General features: G+C 43.8%; 1 protein-coding gene across 2 annotated transcripts in view; it reads right to left on the bottom strand.

The window, feature by feature from the left end:
- GOLGB1 (golgin B1) overlaps nt 1-20,360 on the bottom strand; it is a 49,618-nt gene extending 29,258 nt beyond the window's left edge. For both annotated transcript variants that reach the window (XR_012764963.1, XM_075429603.1), the window contains exons 1-11: nt 20,272-20,360; nt 16,487-16,621; nt 14,300-14,396; nt 13,511-13,663; nt 12,595-12,747; nt 7,189-7,341; nt 5,158-5,280; nt 4,604-4,717; nt 2,494-2,905; nt 1,710-1,801; nt 1,321-1,417 (exon numbers count right to left, since the gene is read on the bottom strand). Coding sequence is in view for 1 of the 2 variants with exons in the window: in XM_075429603.1 (XP_075285718.1) it covers nt 1,321-1,417; nt 1,710-1,801; nt 2,494-2,905; nt 4,604-4,717; nt 5,158-5,280; nt 7,189-7,341; nt 12,595-12,747; nt 13,511-13,663; nt 14,300-14,389 (1,387 nt within the window). In the remaining variant the exon portion in view is untranslated. The remainder of the gene's footprint in view (nt 1-1,320; nt 1,418-1,709; nt 1,802-2,493; nt 2,906-4,603; nt 4,718-5,157; nt 5,281-7,188; nt 7,342-12,594; nt 12,748-13,510; nt 13,664-14,299; nt 14,397-16,486; nt 16,622-20,271) is intronic.
- Nucleotides 20,361-20,491: the final 131 nt, after the last annotated feature.

Genomic DNA, 20,491 nt, shown 5'->3' on the forward strand with positions numbered 1-20,491 from the left:
AAGTGTTCCTTTGCCTCTACTCAGCACTGGTGAGGCCACATCTGGAGTACCGTGTCCAGTGGCTCCTGAGTGCAGGAAAGACAGGGACATACTGGAGAGAGTCCAACAAAGAGCCAGGAAGATGATTAAGCGACTGCAGCACCTCTGCTGTGAGGAAAGGCTGACAGGGCCTTCCAACCCACACCATTCTATGATTCTAAATGATGTCTTGAAGTCCATTAAAGACCTGCATTTCTGAATTCATGGAATAAAAAGAGAGAAGGGAGATGTTCTAGGACTGCAAAAATTTGATTTATTGGTGATTATTCCCCCATCAGGATTCCTATGATGAGGGTATACCTCTGAATGATAGGAAGCAAAAGGAATCTATTTCTGCAAAAATCAAGACAGCCTATTGCCACAGCGCACCATACACTAAAGTCAAAATCTGTGAAAACCCATCTTTTTATATTGTAATTCTGACAGTGGTGATATTACTGCTACCAGTCTACATGCCTAGACACTCAAACTAAATTAATTGCCTATCTTTTATTTATTTTTTTTTAAATATGGCACATATATGGACCCCTTACTGTTTTGGCAAAAGCTATCAAAAAATATCCCTCCCCTAGAAGCACCACCTACAGATTGTCAGTTTTTGTATCAGGGAGGAGCTCCTACTTCAGTTATATCTTATTTTGTGCCATTTAAGAATATGCGAGTGCACAGTGTTTTTGAATACAAAATTAATTCTACCATCCTTAGGCATAACTGACATTAATGGAACAAAAAACCCAATAAACCAAAATTATTCATTGAACTTAATATGCCCTATCATAATGAAGCTAACCTTGGTGTCCTTTTCTGGAAAAGCCTGCAGTCACTTAATATGACCATCCTTGCCTTCATCCTAGCTTTTTCATGTCTTCTCCATGTTCTTTGCACCTATCACCATAGATCATACATGCAGGAACATGAAGCACATGCAGGTAACAAGTTCTACCCACACTGTTTCACGGTCAAAACACCAACCATCACTTTGTATCACAAGACAACACCATGCAAGCAGGCCTATGATGCAAAGCCCAATCTTGTAATAATTCCAGATGGTTTAGTTATTTGTTTGTGTCAGTCTGTTCATTGTCTGACACTGAAACAGTTCCTGTTCCCTGCACAATTAAATTCTACTTTAACCACTGGAAAGAATTACACGGTATTTTTGAAGATCTTGGCAACAAAAGCATAATGAACCAGTAACCATGGGCATGTTTATTATCTAAAAAGCAAGAATAATTATTGAATATTTTAAGAATATTAAAACAGGTAAGATAATCACACCACCTTCACTCCTCTGTCTTTTCAAGTTTTCTGTGGGTAAGAGTGAAGTCCCATTCCGATCTTCCCGATCTATTATTTTTTCCTGTGAAGTTGTTTCACCCTTTTTAAACATAGAATGGAGGGGAGAAAGACAAATTTCAATACAGTTTATACATACACATTAGTCTTTGATCTTTCACTTAACCTTTTAACAAATCAGTTGGCAGCTTTTAAATTATTCACATTGACTGCTGTTTCTTCCCAGGTTTTACATGTCTGCCCATCAGCTGAGAGAACCTGTAAAAGCCCTTCTCAAACAATACATCATGAAAAAGGAATTCCAAACATTTAATTTGGTTTCAGTTCCTCAACATATGGGAAAACTTCCGTAGACTCATATGAAAAGATCATACCTTTTTCTTCAATTCAGAGACCTGCACTACTGACTGGGATTTCACATCATTCTGACAGCACATAAATTCTTCAGATTTCTGTACAAGTTCATCTAACAGAAGGACAAAGAGGGAGTTAAGGTGTGTTCTTGCATTTTTTGCTGAAATATATCCAGTTTACACATAAGCACAATAGTATACGAGATCCCTTATCTCTCAGTCACTGCTTCAGTTTTGGGCTGTAAAGGAGCTGGAGGAAAATCAACTTGAAATAATAGCTTGAGGCAAGATCAATGTTATTAGTTCCAATACAAGCCTATAGAGAAAATGGTACAGTTTGCTTTCCTTTGTTGCTTTACTTATAATTTCAGTAGAAATTCAGACTCTGAAGAATGTGGCACATCTAAAAAGAACTTACATCAGTTGGAAGAACTTACATAAGTTGAACGAAAAAACAAGTTATTAAAATTAATCCAAAAAAATATATCTGCCTCAAGAAATCCATAAGCCTCAAAAGATTATAGGATGGGACAGTACACAAGGAAAGCACCACATATGCTGCCCTACTGTTATGCTTCTCCTCTTGCAACTGGCTTTGGTCACTGCCAAAGACAGAAAGGTGGGATCGCACCAGAGAGACCTTTAGTTTGATACAGTACAATCACTCCTACATTCCTATGCAATTAGGAATTGTTATACCAAGACTTTCTTACGAGCTATTACAAAAACAAAGCCAATCAGAAATCAAACAAATGATCCTTAAGCTCTTAAGAACCCGCTTCTCCAAACTGCTGTGCTTGCTCACCCTGTAGTTTCTGTATTGTAGCACTGTTTTCAGCAGACAACTCCAACAGCCGGTCAACATCCTGTTTCAGCTGATCATTTTCAGCTACAAGGGCAACATGGCCAAACTGCAGCTCTTGCTCAGCCACCTTAAGACAACTGATCTGCAGGTTTTTCTCTTCCACCTCCAGCCTTTGTTCCTGCTCCAGGTCTTTATACTTCACCTCTAATTCAGCTTGTGCTCTTCTTGCCTCTTCCAGTTGTTCTGAGAGACACTGCACCTCCTCCTGCAAGCGATGGGAGGATAGCTTCCTCTCAGCTAGTTCCAGCTCCATCTTCTCTCTGATATCCTGAGACTCTCGTCTTTCTGCATCTAGCACATCTCTCAGGGAGGTTAGATCCACTTCCATCTTCTGGCACTGATCTTGAAGAGTCTGTAAAAGGATATGGAAACGAATTTAACTCTCAACTAGTTCAATACATTGCCAAAGCAAAGTACCCGAATTATATTTTAAAATTGCCTTTAAATCCTTTTCAAATATCTAAGTAGCAGAAAAGAGGAAATAAACATGGCAGAAATCTCAATTTGTTAGAAAGAAACTGCCCTACTATTTGCAAATTGCAAGAAAGCAATGCTGGGAGAAACAAGAACTCTTAATTTTGGTAAAGAAAAGTCTTAATTTAGAGCAGGGGAATGCAGAGGAAATAAACAATAGAACAGTGGCCATGAGTTCTCTTTTAGAGGAAAGAAAGCTTCCCCAAAAGGGGAGGAAGGACTACAACAAAACATAGGAAACTCAACAATTAGAGAGTATAATTAAAAAACAGAACAAAAGTGTGTATGCGAAAGGGGGTCAAAAATGCTGCAATAGGAAACTGGAGGTAACAGAGTGCTCCACTTAGTGCCCACCGCTTCAAGAAAGATCCCAGAAAGCTGGTCGACACTGACCAGAGATTTAAGACAACTAAGGAACAGAAACAGACCCCACACTTGCCAGAACTCCTTCTGTCAAACTTCCTCCTCCGGGAGCTGTGGATGGTCAGCATAGCTAGTTTCGGTAAGAGGCTGATGAGGAGCTCCCTTTACTTTATGGGTAAGAAAGGAAGCTTCAGCCACATGGCCTCAAGTTTATACGTGTACCAAGGTCTCCCTCTGACCGTGTAATGCCCATGAGGGGAGTCAAAGACACAGAGGAGCAGTCAGAAGACCCCAACAACCATGCCATCAAGATATTTATGCCACCACTCCATGAAACACCCTGCTGAACAATGTAATCAGTAGCAAGTACAAGTCAGCTAACTGAGATTCTTGACCTCCTCCTGGTGATAAGAGGTCCCACCACTGTGCCTGGCTGGGACACACGGGAAAAGAAAATAGAGTGGTGCATAAGTGCGTAAAAGTTATCAAAGTGAAGTTCAGCACTACACTGGCTGGAGATTGCGCAGCCTACTAACAGGAGACAGATACAGTATAAGTCTCTTCTAAAAGAGGGATGGAGAATTATTTTCAGAAGTTCAGACAAAGGAAAAACATTTAAAATACACTCATCCTATATACGCAAACAAGTCTTTTAAAAGATTGCTTATTAAACCCTGTCTCAAGGGGCGCATGCATATATAGTTCTATATGCAAAGGCTTGATGTCATTCTCTTCACACTCCAAAACGATTAAGTGAGAGCCAATACCACTCCAGAAGCTGCGTCATCAAGTTCTCAGCAAGACTTACCGAAGAATATCTGTCTATGCTCTGATCTGGCCTAGATACTGCAGTTCAGAAACAGTGTAGCTACAGCAGCACTGTTAGGCACTTCTGTCTTAGGCAAAGCATTGTGTATTTGATGACTCTGAACGTCAGCCACATGGAGTATGGATAGATTTTGTCCCTGTCCACCTGCCCAGAACCTGGGTCACTAGAGATGGCTGCTGCAACATCCCTATCCCTGTTATTCGGCTGGACCTACTATAAGCTATGCATACAGACCTGCAGCTCTAAAAGCTGACCTGAGGGAGCCCCCCAGCTGATTTCATGCTGGAAACCTGGTGCCAGAAATAAACTTCCAAGCTACTGACAAAGGCCCCATCCACCACTTACACATGAGAGTAAGGCAATAAGCAAAACATGAAAAGGTACCTGGTTTTGTTGTGTAGAAGCATGTAATTCCTGCTGCAGCAATTCCAGCACCTGAGTGCGTCCTAGCAGAGCTGCTTCCTGCTCCTCTAGCTTTCTCTGAAGTGTACGCAGGTTCTGTGAGAGAGACAGTGCTACACCAGTATCTGTGAGGCTAACATAAGAAGTCTAGATTTCCTGGTTTCCTCCATACACCTAGTTTTCATAACACAGTTATTTTAATAGCCTGAATAACTTCATTTTTATTGACACTTATTCTGGGGCCCTCGTGCACTAGGAAGAGCTCACCATTGTTTCACAAATGAAGAACTGGAGCACAATAATGTAAAACTTCTTTTTAACTGTTCTTTCTTTTCAACTGACAGCAAATCAGCAGATTGAAGCTAGGACTCTAGAAGTCCAAACTAGCATCCCCCAAACGCCAAACAATTAAACTGTATCTCTTTCTCACCCCTTCTGAGTTACTTTGATGAGAACTGATCTCTTGGGGTGTCTTCAGACTGGTAAAATTTCTTTTCCTTTCTCCTCCCACAATAAGAATATTATATCAAAAATACCTGCTGCATCTCTGCTTCCAGATCTGACCGGGCCACTGTCTTGAGCAATTCAGCTTGGTGCTGGTGAACCTGCTCTTCTAGGAGAGCTTCTTTCTCCTGAATCAATTCCTGCAGGGAGCTCAGCTGAAAACATAAGCCACAAAATTAAAAAAAAAACACCAAGAAGTTTATGAGCTTGACAGACATGCAGGTTTGCTTTCAACACACACCAGCATATTATATGTGTGATGAGGTATTCAGTTTGATAATCCTATATGTCACCTTGGTCAGATGGTATCTTTATCCTACTAATACATACATATTAACTGATAATATTTCATATCTCAGAAAGCAAAACCCATCGAATTTCATCTGCAAATATGCAGATGTGATTACTATATAATTACAAGTTCATAAAACTTTTGGGCTTTTATTTGTATAGGATGCAGCCCATTCACAGATCAAAAGCTAAACCTGCAATTCAGAGTATCAATAAAAATCTTTTCCTAAATAAATACAATGTAACATAACAGCTGTTCTATTATGTGATAAAAAGTTCCTCTGCACACCCACAGTAGAACACAGAGAGGCAACGGCAGGTCTGGGAACTGAAAGAATACTCTGCCCCAGCTATTCCAAAGCCCACCCCAGAACAGCACCGGCAGGCAGGGAAGAACCCAAATTCTGCCTCAGAGGAACGGACACCCTGTCCAGGCCCTTCCAGGGGCTAGTCCCCCCATCCTCAGAGAGCCATCAGTCCCACTGTCCAAGCGCAAAACCCAGTAAGGTGACTTAACTGCCAAGCACCTTTTGTGCCAAGGCTGGTTATTGACTAGGGGTATAGGATATATTATGGGATGCAGGTGAAGAGCATTTTGGGATTATGAAAGGCTATGGAACGTTCAGAGCAGGAACCAGAGGCAGGGAAACGGATGGACCTAGGTGATTTGGGGAGGAACAAAAATTAAAAAATAGAGGGTAAAGGAATTAAAAAAGGCCAGCTGTGTAAACATTGGCTGCTCAATATGCTTGTCTAACTATGCCCTGCACCTGACCAGCAGTCTGTCCTGTCTTTTACTGAACACCATTTCTAACTCTTTCATTGTGGGAGAGGGTCTGTATTCGGTGTGCATTTGTGTGTGTATGAGGTGGGTCTAAGAGCTAGTAACTGGAATCAGACTGTGGGTCAAAGGGCCTGTGTGTCCACAGTCCCAGCAACTGAGAAATTAGAGCAAGTGAACTTAAATGCCAGCACCTGCAGTGGGACCACAGGTCAGAGGACCTGTGTGTATGTGGTGCCAGAAACTGGAACAAGTGCAAGTGTGCACATGAACGTATTATCACTAAGTATCAAGCCAGACTAGCTGGCAAGTAGGTGAAGTAGCCTGGGAGCTAGGACAGAGGGGGAATGGTGCCCAAGGGTGAGATCACAGGCAGACTCAGCTACTGGATGGACCAGGGGAGTTCTGGCCAGCTGCCAGAGGCCATAGGGTCTTGGGGGTCTCTAAGGACAAGCTCTGCTTTTGTCTATGTACGTAATGAATCTCTGAGGCAGCTGGCTACTGGAGAGACGAGGGGAGTCCTGGTCAGCTGTGTGCGTGTGCATGCCTGTGTGTGTAAGAGTGAGAACACAAAGAGGCTGGCTACCAGATGGACCAGGAGAGCCCTGGTTAGGGTGTGCATATATGTCTGTGTTTCTCTAAGGGTAAGACCACAGGGAGTTAGCTACTGAAGGGGGCAGGGAAGCCCTGGTCAGGTGCAGTGGTGGGGGGTGTGTGTGTGCATACGCGTGCACTAATGCATGCATTTTTCTAAAAGCAAGCCAGCACAGGGGAGTTGGCTATTGGAGGGACTGGGGGAGTCCCAGACAGCTCTGTGCATATCTGTGGATGACTGATAGGTCTGTACCTGCTTTAGCTTGTGGTCAGGCAGTTGGAGTAGGTGATCATTGTAGGTCCTTTCCAGCCGAACTATTCTATTCTGTCATGGTAGGGTAAGTGGTGGGGTGGGAAAAACAGACACAGGCTGACGAACAGAAAGATTTTTCTGTACCTTTGTTGCATACTTGATTTCAGCATCTTTCAGATTTGCTTTGGCTAGAGCCAGCTGTTGTTTCAGATCTTGAACAGTCTCCTCTCGCTCCCTGAGCTGCTCTTTTAATGCTTCAGCTTCCTCTCTATGCCCTTCATTTGTATTTTGGTTATTCTGCCATTGCAAGAGGAAAGAATTGGGAAGAAAAGAAACAGAAGAAAGTAAACTGATCAGTATTACTGGTCAATTAAAAAAAAAAAAATTAGAATGCTACTGCACTCTTGACTCCTAATCAGATGCTTATTTCCACCATATTTCTTAACTTCTTCACTTTACTTTTTCTTTTTTTCTTTAAATTAAATCATCCTATGTTAAGTAATTATTTTCCCTGTTTCTAGCTAGGTACGCGCAAGATGTTTTTCACTGGGAAGTGTCAAATCATTTTAGAACAGGTAATTATCCGTGAACGCTTACCATATAAACTAAGATAAATCACATTATTAAATAAAATACAATACACAATCTAAGATGTGAATCTAAGATGTGACCACCTTGATTTGTGAAACTTCTTAATTTCACAGCTTTCTCTAATACCAGAAAAGAAACAATTTTTAAATAGCAATAGAAGAATATTCTCCACGTGACAAAGGGGCAAACATTAAAGATTCTAGACTACAGAAAATGCCCATAGACTACAGGGATTTATAGCAATGGACCCGTTAGAAATAAGCAAAGGGAACATACAAACAATCATCAGTTCTACTCCACTCTGAGGTACTAAAATCCTCTGTTTATGACCACTAAATTTAAACTCAGACAATATTTCACATAAAATGTGCTTAGACTATTTCTACTCAGACATACTAACATACTACACCTGCACTCTTTTTTTGTCTATCAAAGACCATTTGTATGGCAGGCAATTCTCTTAATAACACAGTTGTAAACCTGCTTAACACATAGTCACATATTAGGTCCAGCATATCAAGACTGTCACTGAGAAGCAGGAAAAACATCCTTCTGTTGTTATCATCTCAGCCCTTCCAAACACTTCAAGCAATTGGATCGCTTAAGCAATCTGGACGTCCACAAATCCATGGGCCCCGATGGAATGCACCCACAAGTGCTGAGGGAGCTGGTGGATGTCATTGCTGAGCCACTCTCCATCATCTTTGAGAGGTCCTGGAGGACAGGAGAGGTGCCCGAGGACTGGAGAAAGGCCAATGTCACTCCAATCTTCAAAAAGGGCAAGAAGGAGGACCCAGGGAACTACAGGCCGGTCAGCCTCACCTCCATCCCGGGAAAGGTGATGGAGCAGCTTATCCTGGAGGTCATCAGCAAACAAGTGGAGGAAAAGAAGGTTATCAGGAGTAGTCAGCATGGATTCACCAAGGGGAAATCATGCCTGACCAATCTGATAGCTTTCTACGATGACATGACTGGCTGGGTAGATGAAGGGAGAGCTGTGGATGTTGTCTACCTAGACTTCAGCAAGGCTTTCGACACAGTCTCCCATAATATCCTACTAGGGAAGGTACCAATAGTGGTACAATAGCTCAGGAAGTATGGGCTGCATGAGTGGTCAGTGAAGTGGATTAAGAACTGGCTGAATGGCAGAACTCAGAGGGTTGTCACCAGAGGCGCTGAGTCTAGTTGGAGGCTGGTAACTAGTGGTGTCCCCCAGGGGTCAGTACTGGGCCCAGCCTTGTTTAACTTCTTCATCAACGACCTGGATGAAGAGTTAGAATGTACCCTCAGCAAGTTTGCTGATGACACCAAACTGGGAGGTGAGGTGGATACACCAGAAGGCTGTGCTGCCATTCAGCGTGACCTGGACAGGCTGGAAAGTTGGGCAGAGAGGAACCTGATGAGGTTCAACAAAGGCAAATGTAGGGTCCTGCACCTGGGGAGGAACAACCCCAGGCATCAGTACAGGCTTGGGGTGGACCTGCTGGAGAGCAGCTCTGTGGAGAGGGACCTGGGTGTCCTGGTGGACGACAGGTTAACCATGAGCCAGCAGTGTGCCCTGGCTGCCAAGAAGGCCAATGGGATCCTGGGGTGCATTAGCAGGAGTGTGGGCAGCAGGACGAGGGAGGTTCTCCTTCCCCTCTACACTGCCCTAGTGAGGCCCCATCTGGAGTACTCTGTCCAGTTCTGGGCTCCCCACTTCAAGAAAGATGAAGAGCTAGTGGAGAGAGTCCAGAGGAGGGCTACAAGGATGAGGAGGGGACTGGAGCATCTCTCCTACGAGGAGAGGCTGAGGGAGCTGGGCTTGTTCAGCCTGAAGAAGAGAAGGCTGAGAGGGCACCTAATATATACTTACAAATATCTGAAGGGTGGGTGTCAGGAGGATGGGGCCAAGCTCTTTTCAGTAGTGCCCAGTGACAGGACAAGGGGCAATGGGCACAAACTGAGGCACAGGAAGTTCCGTCTGAACATGAGGAAGAACTTCTTCCCTCTGAGGGTGACAGAGCACTGGAACAGGCTGCCCAGGGAGGTTGCGGAGTCTCCTTCTCTGGAGATATTCAAGACCCGCCTGGACAAGATCCTCTACAGCCTGCTGTAGGTGACCCTGCTTGGGCAGGAGGGTTGGACTAGATGACCCACAGAGATCCCTTCCAACCCTGACCATTCTGTGATTCTGTGATTAGTGCTGGGGATTTTTGACTGAATATATACAAAATGTATCTCTCTCTCCTTTTCCTTGTTGCAGGTATTGGATCAAAGATCACCAATAACGTATGGAGTCTACAGAGTATTTATATTCCTTAAATCCATTCCGAAAAATTTATGAAGGCTTTTAGAACGACGTATAAGTCAGTGTGATAAGAAGCTACTGTCCCTCAAAAGATGTCACCTACAGAGAAGGTCTTTAGAAGCAGGTAGAATAGACAGACAAGGAAAGCTTTAATTGCACTTAAGCTTAGAAGTAGAACAGGGGAAATAAAAAAAGAAACAACAAGTGCGGGAAGCTTTAAGAAGCCATGGATATACATAATATATAAAGCTGGGGCAAAGCAATTGCTAGTGGTGAAAGATGGGTGGATCACTTTGCTTACTTGGAATTAGCTTTCAGGACTGATATTTACAGTCGGATTTGGAAAAGCTTCTCAAAGTCCTTGCACAATGGCCACTATCTGGAGTACTGCAACTAAGGACAGCAGCACAGCCACAAAGTTCCCAGAGCTCAAGCTTTCAAACATCATGTTTTTCCAAAATGCATAAACTCTTATATCTGAACATAATTTGCATTTACCCACTTCAAAGGTTTAAGAGGAACTTCAATTGTTCTGTATGCAAATACCAACTACTTAATAGAAAGTTATAAGCTGGTATTTCGATTCTCCTGAAAATGAGGCACCTTGTTAAATTAAAAGCCCAGAAAATAATAGTACCAATTAGATATTTAAAATACAGCCTTCCCATGGTGCCCCCATCATGGAGAGGAAAAAAAAGCCCATAGCTACATTTATTCCTCGTGATTTCCAAAAGGAACCACTAATGTTCAGTACCTTTGCACAACTTACAATCCTAACCTAAATTTTTCATCTTCAGATGACAGGGTACCTGTCTGGAAAATATCACCATTAGTCAAGACATCATCTACTTGGGGAAATAATTATAAATAAATAAAGCAATCTGTAGCTTCTCAGTAGGTCTAACCTTACAAGAAAGTATCTAGAAAGTGCTTTCCAGGTCAAATACATAATATTGCAGGCAACTGCCCTAACATCATTTCTCTTAAATGATGTTCTAACCCAAAACCAATAAGGCTCTGATCCATATCATTTCCACTGGAGATTGTATCAAGACCTCTATCCTCTAATTAGAAGGACATGGCTAATTTAGACCCATCCATCCAGCTTTCAGTACTGTCCTTTCACTTTAACAGTTCTCACAGAATCACAGAATCACAGAATAGTAGGGGTTGGAAGGGACCTCTGCGGGTCATCTAGTCCAACCCTCCTGCTGAAGCAGGGTCACCTACAGCAGGCTGCACAGGACCTTATCTCCCACTTTCTTGGTGCTTAAATTCCTCATGCAACTGTAGACAGAAATTAGGTTTCCTTTCCCCCTTTCGTTGAGTAAATAGACAAGCTATTCAGAGTGCCTAGCAAAAGCAGCCACTAACGTGATGGGAGAATGTAAAGTCTTTTTTCTGCTCTCAGAATTTATCTTTCCTAATTCCAAGTGAACAGAACATGACAACATCCCACTTGAGGCCTTGTCACTCTTGGTACAATAGCTGGAAGGATAACTGTTTGCCTTACATAAAAAAAGAGCAGGCTTCTTTTTAAAATCTACATCATGCCGATTAACTGATGATAAGCTTTCTCTCATTTTGCCTTCAACTGAAATTTGAACTTTGAAGCAAGAACACTCATTAGTCCACACAAGTAAGTCTACACAAAGTAATGTAACAGCACACCGGTCTACACATGGTACATATGAATAAGTTAAAAAAAGCCTCAGCAGCAGGACAGCAATGCGAAGTGACATAGCTAAACAACCTCCAGGACCTTCACTGTCCTTTGCAGCCGAGGAAATTTTTCTCACAGCCTTGCAGTATACAGTGGCAGGATACCAGAAGTTTTTGATCTTTACTGCATTAGTAGTCACCTCTCACCTGACAGCTTTCACATTCACCCTTTAATGTTTCCTAAAATTTTTTAATTTATTTTTGTTTCATTGCTTCAAATAACCCTTACCTTCTCTGGTTTAATGAACATCATCTGATGTCCTGCAATCTGTCTGGACTTCTATCACATTTCCCTTGCCTGATATTACCAACTTTTTAAAGAAAACTATGCGGTCAGCAGAACAATTTTAAATTTTCAAAAATTAACAGCTCCAATGAGGTTTTCTAGCTAGTAACTACTACCTTCTTCAATGTCTTGGTACAGGACACATCCTCCTCATTTTTTACTTAGCTTTACACAATTACAGCTTGTTAACCATAAAACTTTGTGGTGGCACAGGAAGCCTCGTGGCTGGAAAGCATATATATATAATTTTTTTCATTTAAGTTCCTGCCTTTCAATTTTAATGACCTCCTTACCTCCTTGTTCTTGTATTTCAGCCAACCTTCACTCTACTTTGCTGTACTCACATGACAGATAACGTTTTGAAACTTACAGCTCAGACAGACATGTGATTTCTGCAGGAAAGAACTTGGCTACACCAGAAGGTACGCAAAGTAGAACCGGCCCATACCCTTGAGGAGATCAAGGTGTGCACTCCAAGGGCATCTGCAAGACAAAGAAGCTGGACAGACCGGCTTCCTATAGCATAGGCATCCTTGCTGGAACTATGAATGTCCTTCTAACAAGAGAATAGGACCTGCTAGCTCACTGGGACCTAAAAAGTAGGGTGGCACGAGATTATCAGTAGAGGCTAACATCTTTTCAGCAGCCCTGTTCTCCCAACCTTCGGATACACTTGCTCTTCTGCTAAGGTCTGTGCAGGCAACGGTGATCCTTTCTCCGACAGCTCTTCAATGCGTTTGTTCAGAGAGGCCAGTTTGGCTTTGGCCTGAAGTTTAAGCTTCATCAGCTTAGCATCTGCAGCCTCTCGCTCTTCCTGTAAAAGAAGGATACACACTGACTGTACTCCAAATTCTAGTGCTATCACCCCGAAAGCATCACTTGGAAAAGTCACATGATTTATCAGTCTGCCATTCTTTGTCCAAACCTGCCTCCCCAGTAACAGTGCTACGTAAAACACATCCAGGAAACAAATTTGCTCTGAAACACTATACACAGCAAAACAGTTAGCTTCTGCTCTAGTACTTTCTCTTCAAGGGATAGATCACTCAAGGGACTTCTCCTAGCAGTTAGTACAAACTCAGTTTGACTTCCTCTACTACACGCAGTCCCTGAACACTATCTCAGGTAACTGCACCTTTTCTCATGCCTCAGGGTATGCAATATGTATCTTCAGTCACATGCCATAAAACCACTGGACTGCTGGGTGACTGCAGCACAGCCTACTCTTTGTCTCTAACATTCTGAAGTGGGGAAGCAAAAAGCTCACACAAAAGATGTTAGTATCTATTACAGCAACCAGGAATCTGCATGGGCCTTGATGAGCTCCGAGACAAAAAGCTACATAACTTGGATGTAAGTTATCTACTCTGGGAGGAATTACCCATAAGCAAAATGAACAGAAGCTAATCTACATCTCTTGGCTAGTGTCCATTCTTTGGATTCCAATAATTCTCTGGAATTGATGCATTTAGTAGTGCAGATGTCTCAAACGTTCAAAAGAAACCAGAGACTGGCTTGCACAGAAAGCTGAAGCAGCATTTTACTCTTGCTCCCAGGTCCCCAGTGAAAAAAGATACCTTGAGTACAATTTCTTTTTGCTGAAGCAGGGCATCCTTCTCCCGGATCAAGTCCTTCAGCTGAACAACTAGTTTTTCTGTTTGGGCTAGGCGTTCCAATAGCTCCTCAGGTGCCTCCTCCATGCTCTCCGCTTCTGGCTCTATAGCTTCTACCTGAAACAGTGAAACAAGTGCTCTGGAGGAAAAAAAGTCTAAACAGACTGCAGCACAGCTTCCAAATGATACCTTCAGCTCCACTCCTAAATGCTGCACTCTTTTCCTCGCAAGCATTTCACGTAGCCTATAAAACTATACACAGGTGAAACAAGAAGGAAAGCTCAGGATACCCATGAGCCAACACACAAAAAAAAGAGCACCTTTGCTGAACACAACATCAGCAAATATGAAATGAGTGGCAGTGGAGAGACTCTACCCACTCACACACTATCCACTGTCTCAAGTACCAAATGGCAACACACAGATAAAGCCTTCCACTGTCAACCAATCATGTAGAGCTCCCCTTTGTGCCACACAGAATCATTAGTACTCTTAAAAGTCTTTCTTCACGCTAATTCTAGTTTGTTTTCTAGGATCACCTTGAGATGTGGAAATTAAGGAGATTATGGTCTGTCCCACAAAAGTGCTGACTTTAGAGGTCAGGAACATAGGAGAAGCAGAGTGGAATGACAGCTCAGTCTAGTGCTCAGCAGTGAAGAAGTAGGAAACAGTTCTCACTGCAGTCAAATGATTCACACTCCCCAAACTAACTCTCAGTAAGATCTGAAAGACTTTAGATAACACTGTACTTACAGCAATAGAAGATTCAGTAACTGCATCTCCATCATCACCTGACAGCTCTTGTAAAACAGTACTTGCTAAACCTGACAAACGGCTCAGCATCTTCAGCCTAAAACAAAAAGTCAGAATACAGTTACAGAGTCAAAAATGCTAAGAAGAATAAGCATCCTTTCATGCTGATGTCTAGCACTATAGAGGTGATCAGGCTTACAGGGAATAAGTCTCCTCAGCCAAGAGAGAAAAGCCAAAGTAAAACCTCAGGGACAAAGAAAAGATTACGTTAACAAAAGCAGCAAGACTCTCTGAACACAAAAGCAGAGAATGTGCTGGTAAGACATACGAAGATATCTTCACCACTCTATATGTATGATTGAAAAATACACTCTTTTACCAGATTTCAAATCACCCTCATAGTTCATTCTTGATCTTTCTTAATAATGATATTACGGATCCATGATCTGTTCAGTTTACTCAAAAGAAGAGTAAGTGATTCTTAAATGAAGTCACTTATTTACAGGCCAAACATAAAAAAGGCCTGTAAATACATAAAAGAAGCTTTCTGTTAATAAGTAGTGGGAATGGTGAACTCAGCCCTGATGTTTGCTAAGTGGATGCAAGTGTCACATTTGAGAGATGATGAGACCTCTGCACGTCACGTATGTGACAGGACAGGACCTTGACATGGGGGAATAGTCTGGAGAGGGCATATATTCCCTGACTGCTGCTTAGCATACCTTCTTTCGTCTCCTTGAAATTCAGGAGCCAAACTGATCCAGCAAGTGGAGGTGAAGAACCACAAAAATGCAGCTGTACCAGCCAGCAATACATATTTTGCCATTTTGGGGAGAGTGGCAGATTAAGTTCTCCATTACTAACCCAGACAATGGGATACAATCCACCTCAATGAGTTCACCAAATTCTAATGAGCCGCTGACAAGCCAAAGTACAGAGCTGCCAACCAGAGGGATCGCAACAGGCTAGAGAAACAGATGGATAGAAATATCACGAAGTTCAGAAAACGCAAATACAGAGCCCTACACCTGGCTTGGAAAAAAAAACATATGCAGTACTATGGGCTGGGGACCAACTGGCTGTAAAAGTACGTTGCAAAAGACAACCTAGGCATGCTGGCAGATAAGCTCAACATGAGTCAGCAGTGTGCTCTCACAGCAGAGGTGGTCAACTATATACTGAGTTGCATTAGTAAGACTGCAGTCAGCAGGTTGAGGGAAGCAACTATTGCTTTCTATTCAGCACCTGTAAGACCACCTTCGAAGTACAGCATCTGCTTTCAAGCTCCCTGATACACAAAAATGACAGGGACAAACTGAAGCAAGTATAGCAGGAAGGCCCTAGGATGACTGGGGGTTGGATTACAAGACATACAGAGAGGCTAAGAATGCTGGGCTTGTTCCGCCTTGAGAACGGCAGATAAGGAGGGGGATATAATTGTTGTATTCCCTATAATTGCCTATTAGGTAGCTAAAGACAGAGCCAGACATTTCTTACAAGGTGTACAGCAGATGAACATAAGGCAGTGCACACAAGTTGCAGCATAAGAAATTTCAATCAGAAAAAAAAATCTGCAGGGAAGATGATAAAAAATACTGGAATAGGCTCATAGCAACCTGATTTTTGAAGTTTGCCATGCTAAGAGCAAAGGGTTTGACCAAGTGAACTCCCAAGGTCCCTTAAGACCTAAGTCATTCTAGTATTCTGTGAAGAAAGGTCACACATGACACTTGACACATCTCTTAACGGAAAAGCTAGAGATCTGTCCCAACTGTAAGTCCATGTCTGTAAATGGCAAAATAATTTGTACAAATGTAAAAGAAGCTCCAATAGTGCAAACTGAAACTAGGCAAACTCACATTAGCCATAAGATCAAGTTCACATTACAATAATTCTCTCCATCAAATGGAATCTTTCAGTATGACAAGATGTCTCTGTTTAGCTAGAAGCAGGCTTACAAAGCTGGCTACAATGATCCACTTATTCTTGAGCCTCCTTCATCTTAGTAAGCAAATATTTGCTCTTAGATTGCCACTTAAAGTGTGGAAATACTGACAACGGAGAGAACAGTAGTGTATTATTTTTCTGTAGCAGTCACACCTTCTAACCACCTGATTTTGAAGCACTAGAAAATGTCACAATGTATATTAGAGTATCAATAGCAGAAAAGGGCATCTGAACACCAACCTCTTTTATGCACCGAGGAGCTCATAGGTGTGGTTATTCAGCAGTAAAGAGGTTTCCAAGGCAGAGCAGTTACCTGGTCCTTCATGCCATTCTGTTTTATCTCTTGGGTACTGACAGGTTGCACGAACCAAGGCTCTTGATGGAGAGAAGAAAAAAATAGAAAAAAGAAAGGAAAATAATTTACCCAACAGCAAAGAAATAAGCCATTCTTCATCCGACACAGTACACTTTGGAATTATTACAGTCAGTCATTCGCAATAAGCATAAAAAGTGAAGTTTTCCATGTTCTGGAAACTGGATTTCACCTGTTCTTGCAAAGACATGCCCTGGTTTCTTATGCTGTATGGCATGAGCTTAGTCTCTTCAGCCTACAGAATAAAATGATCAAAAAGCAGTTAGCAAAGCAAAAAGACGTGAGGCAAGAAGCCAGGCCACAGACAGTGTCTTGCAAAGAGCTGTAGGGGATGAAACTACTCAAGAAGCACACTCCCAGAAAGCCAGGATTGTCCACATTCTGTATCAATACAATAGCTAGTGAGAAAAAGTATTAGTACTTTGCTTACTTTTCAGCTGGCCCTGGGTGAGACTGAGGCATGGAATACCACAATATAGTTTTATGGTTCCTACTAGAAAAATTTCTTCTGTCAACATAAACTGTTTACCAAGCTGGTAATATAAAGACTCCCTTAAATCCCTGGTTCGTTACAAGACTAATAAAGTGTTTACAGTATTATAAAAATGCCTCTTTCTGACTATCACAAATATTTTAAAAGGATTAATCCGATCTTCCCATTGCACATTAGGCCACAGCTTCTTAGAGGCACAAATGCACAATATGTAGTTGAGATGTGACATGAGGTAATGTAACATAACACGAGTTGGGACTGACAGAACCAACAGATGAATTATTAGAAGTGGTATTAGAAATATGGAAAAAAATAGAATCTAGGCATCTGCAGACATCCATTGTAACCAGAAGTATGTATGGTGCTCAGCACACATTTGCATGCTACAGGCATTACAGTTTCAAGGATGTGTACATGGACTATGTTGAGTAAAGATTCCCTGGCCTTTGTCCAGGCTGGCCACATTAACCTGACATTGAACTCAAGCTAACATGCCTTGCTGGGCTTAGCTCACAGCTGGCCTCCTCAAAATGCACCCAGGGGAACTGAGGCTTGTCTGCACCTATTTGCGCAGGCATGGGCTTTAACAACCTGAGGTTTTACAAATTCCTGTCTTTTGAACCCAATTTTAAATTATATCCTTAGATGAGCTAAATATGACAAGGGATGTGAAGGGGAATGAAAAGTGATGCTACCACTATATAAACAGCAGGAGGAAGCCCAGGGAAAACACAGGCCCACTGCTAAATGTGGCAGTGGCCCTGATCACAGAAAAGGTTGAGGTACTCCCTGTCTTCTTTCCCTCAGTTTTTAGTGGCAAAACCAAGGCTTCAGGAATCCCAGACCACCGACGCCTGAAGAACGGTCTGGAGCAAAGACAACTTACCTTATGTGGAAAAGGACCAGGCTAGGGAGCACAGACTGGTCATACACAAGTCCACGGGGCCTGACAGGATGCACCCAGAAGTACAGAGGGCAGCTGGCTGATATTGCTGCAGAGTGCACCCTCAGCAACTTTGCAGCTTACACAGACCTGAAAGGAGTGGCTGATGGTCCACAGATGGGTGTGCTGCCATCCAGAGGGACCTGGACAGGCTCAGGAAACAGGCCGATGGGAACCTCATGAAGATCAACAAAGCAAAATGCAAATCCTGCACCTGCGGAAGTATAACCCCCTGCACCAGTACATGCTGGAGACAGACCAGCTGGAAAGCAGCTCTGCAGAGAAGGACCTGGGGATCACAGTGACAACAAGCTGACCACAAGTCTCATGGCAAAGGGCAGCAGCATCCTGGCCTGCATCAAGAGCACTGCCATGAGGAAGGTGATCCTTTCTCTCTACTCAGCACTAGCGAGGCCACATCTGGAGTACTGTGTCCAGTTCTGGGCTCCCCAGAACAACAGAGGCGGGAACTTGTTGGAGTAAATTCAGTGGACAACAAAGAAAAGGCTCAGGGGGATCTTATCACAGAACGGGTGAGGTTAGAAGAAACCTCTGGAAGTCACACGGTCCAACTTCCCTGCTCAAACAGGGCCACCTAGAGCCAGCTGCCCAGGACTGTGTCCAGACAGATTTTGAACATTTCCAAGGTCAGAGGCTCCACAACCTCCCTGGGTAACCTGTGCCAGTGCTCCATAACCCACACAGTAAAAAAGCATTTCCTGATGTTCAGAAGGAACCTCCCGTGTCTGCGTTTGTGCTTGTTGCCTCTCATCCTGTCACTGGACACCACTGTAAGGAGCCTGGCTCAATCTTTTTTGAATCCTCCCTGAGAATAAATCCGGGAACAAGCATAACATAGCTTTAAATACTGTCCTAAAGCAAACAGTCCACACACAAGGTGGTAGCTGTCTTATACATTAGCCTCAGGGATTGTGGCAGGAATACCCTGATGCTTGCACTTCGTATTTACTTCTGAGCTTACAGCAGGAAAGCATTACACAATGCTTGCCAATTTCCTCATAAACAGAAATACAAACACAAAAGGACAGAGGTTATTCTACTTTCCACTGCCTCACCCAAAGAAAGTAAACAGCGTAGCTCTCAGAGACAAAACTATTGCTCTTCCAGGGTCATACTGACTTTGGTATGGATTTCCATTTTTGCAGTTACTAGAAGACAAAAGACCTGCGCTGTTTTCATGATGTAAGCCAGTGTACTTTGTGTTCTGGCTGTAGTTGAAAATGATGTTTTGCTCAGCGTTCCTATGACTACTGAACTTTTGCTCATGAAACTTTACTTTGAACACTGGGACTACCAGCGGTGCTCTAGAAGAGGCTCCTTTACTCTGAAATATACTGCCCTTACTGACCCAAACCGCTTAAGGCCATTACTAGTCATAGGACAGCCTACGTACAAGTAATAAGCAGTGCATAAATCCATGCATTTCTGTCTCTAGGTATCAGCCATAGGGAAGAAAGACTCAACAGGGTTCTTTCCCTAATTTATTTTAAGTTTATTATACATAAGTTTAAATCTTTGCATTTCCCTTCTTTTGAAGCTAAACAGGCATTGAAGGCATTCCTGCTGTACACAAGCCCTGGATCAAACCTCTCACACTGTGCAGAGGGGCTCTGAAAGGGACAAGGATCAGAGAAGGGCAACGGATGCGGACCACCACAGTCACCCGCAACCCCAGGCCTCAGCAGCTAGCAACAACCTTCCACCGCGGGAACGGGAAGCCACCGCCGACGCAGCTACAGGAACGCACGGCTGCCCCGCCAGTCCCGCAGATATATCGATGACAGGTTCGCGCACCGCAATGCCTCCGGCGGGCCTCACCGGGCAGAAACCTTTCCAGGACGGGCTGCGCTGCCGTTACATCTGGGCACTGCGGTCAAACCGCCGGAGAAAGGCAGCACGGCCACAGCGTGGTGGGGCCGGGCCAAGCCGGCCCGCGGAGCCCGGGAGAGAGAGGACCGCTGCGGGCCCGGTGCAGCCCGCCCCGCTGCTCCTCACCGCCCTGGACCCCGAGAAGCTGCGAACCCGCCCCGGGCCCTGCAGGCCAGATGGGCAGCTCCCAGCGGGGCTGGCAACGGTGTCCCAGTGCTGCACCCCGGAAGGAAGCCGGTTCGAAACCACCCCCGAGAGCCGGGCGACAGCGCCGACCCCGCACACAGCGCAACGACAGCACCGAGAGGCAGAGGGGAGGCACTGACCTGCCGCCGACCCACACCCGCCGACGCCAGCGACAGCTCCGCGGCTGTAAAACCAACCCCACTCCAGGCCACCTCAGCACCGGAACACGCCGCAGCGGCTTCCGCCTCCAGCGCGGCTCCGCCTCCCCGCCGACGAATAGCCAATCAGCTACGGAGACATGAAGATAGACGTGATCATCAGCTATTTACGGTGAAGCAGCCGCCTCGGCGCCATGGTTAT

This window comes from Opisthocomus hoazin, chromosome 8 (assembly GCF_030867145.1).
Source record: "Opisthocomus hoazin isolate bOpiHoa1 chromosome 8, bOpiHoa1.hap1, whole genome shotgun sequence".
Classification (NCBI taxonomy): Eukaryota; Metazoa; Chordata; class Aves; order Opisthocomiformes; family Opisthocomidae; genus Opisthocomus; species Opisthocomus hoazin.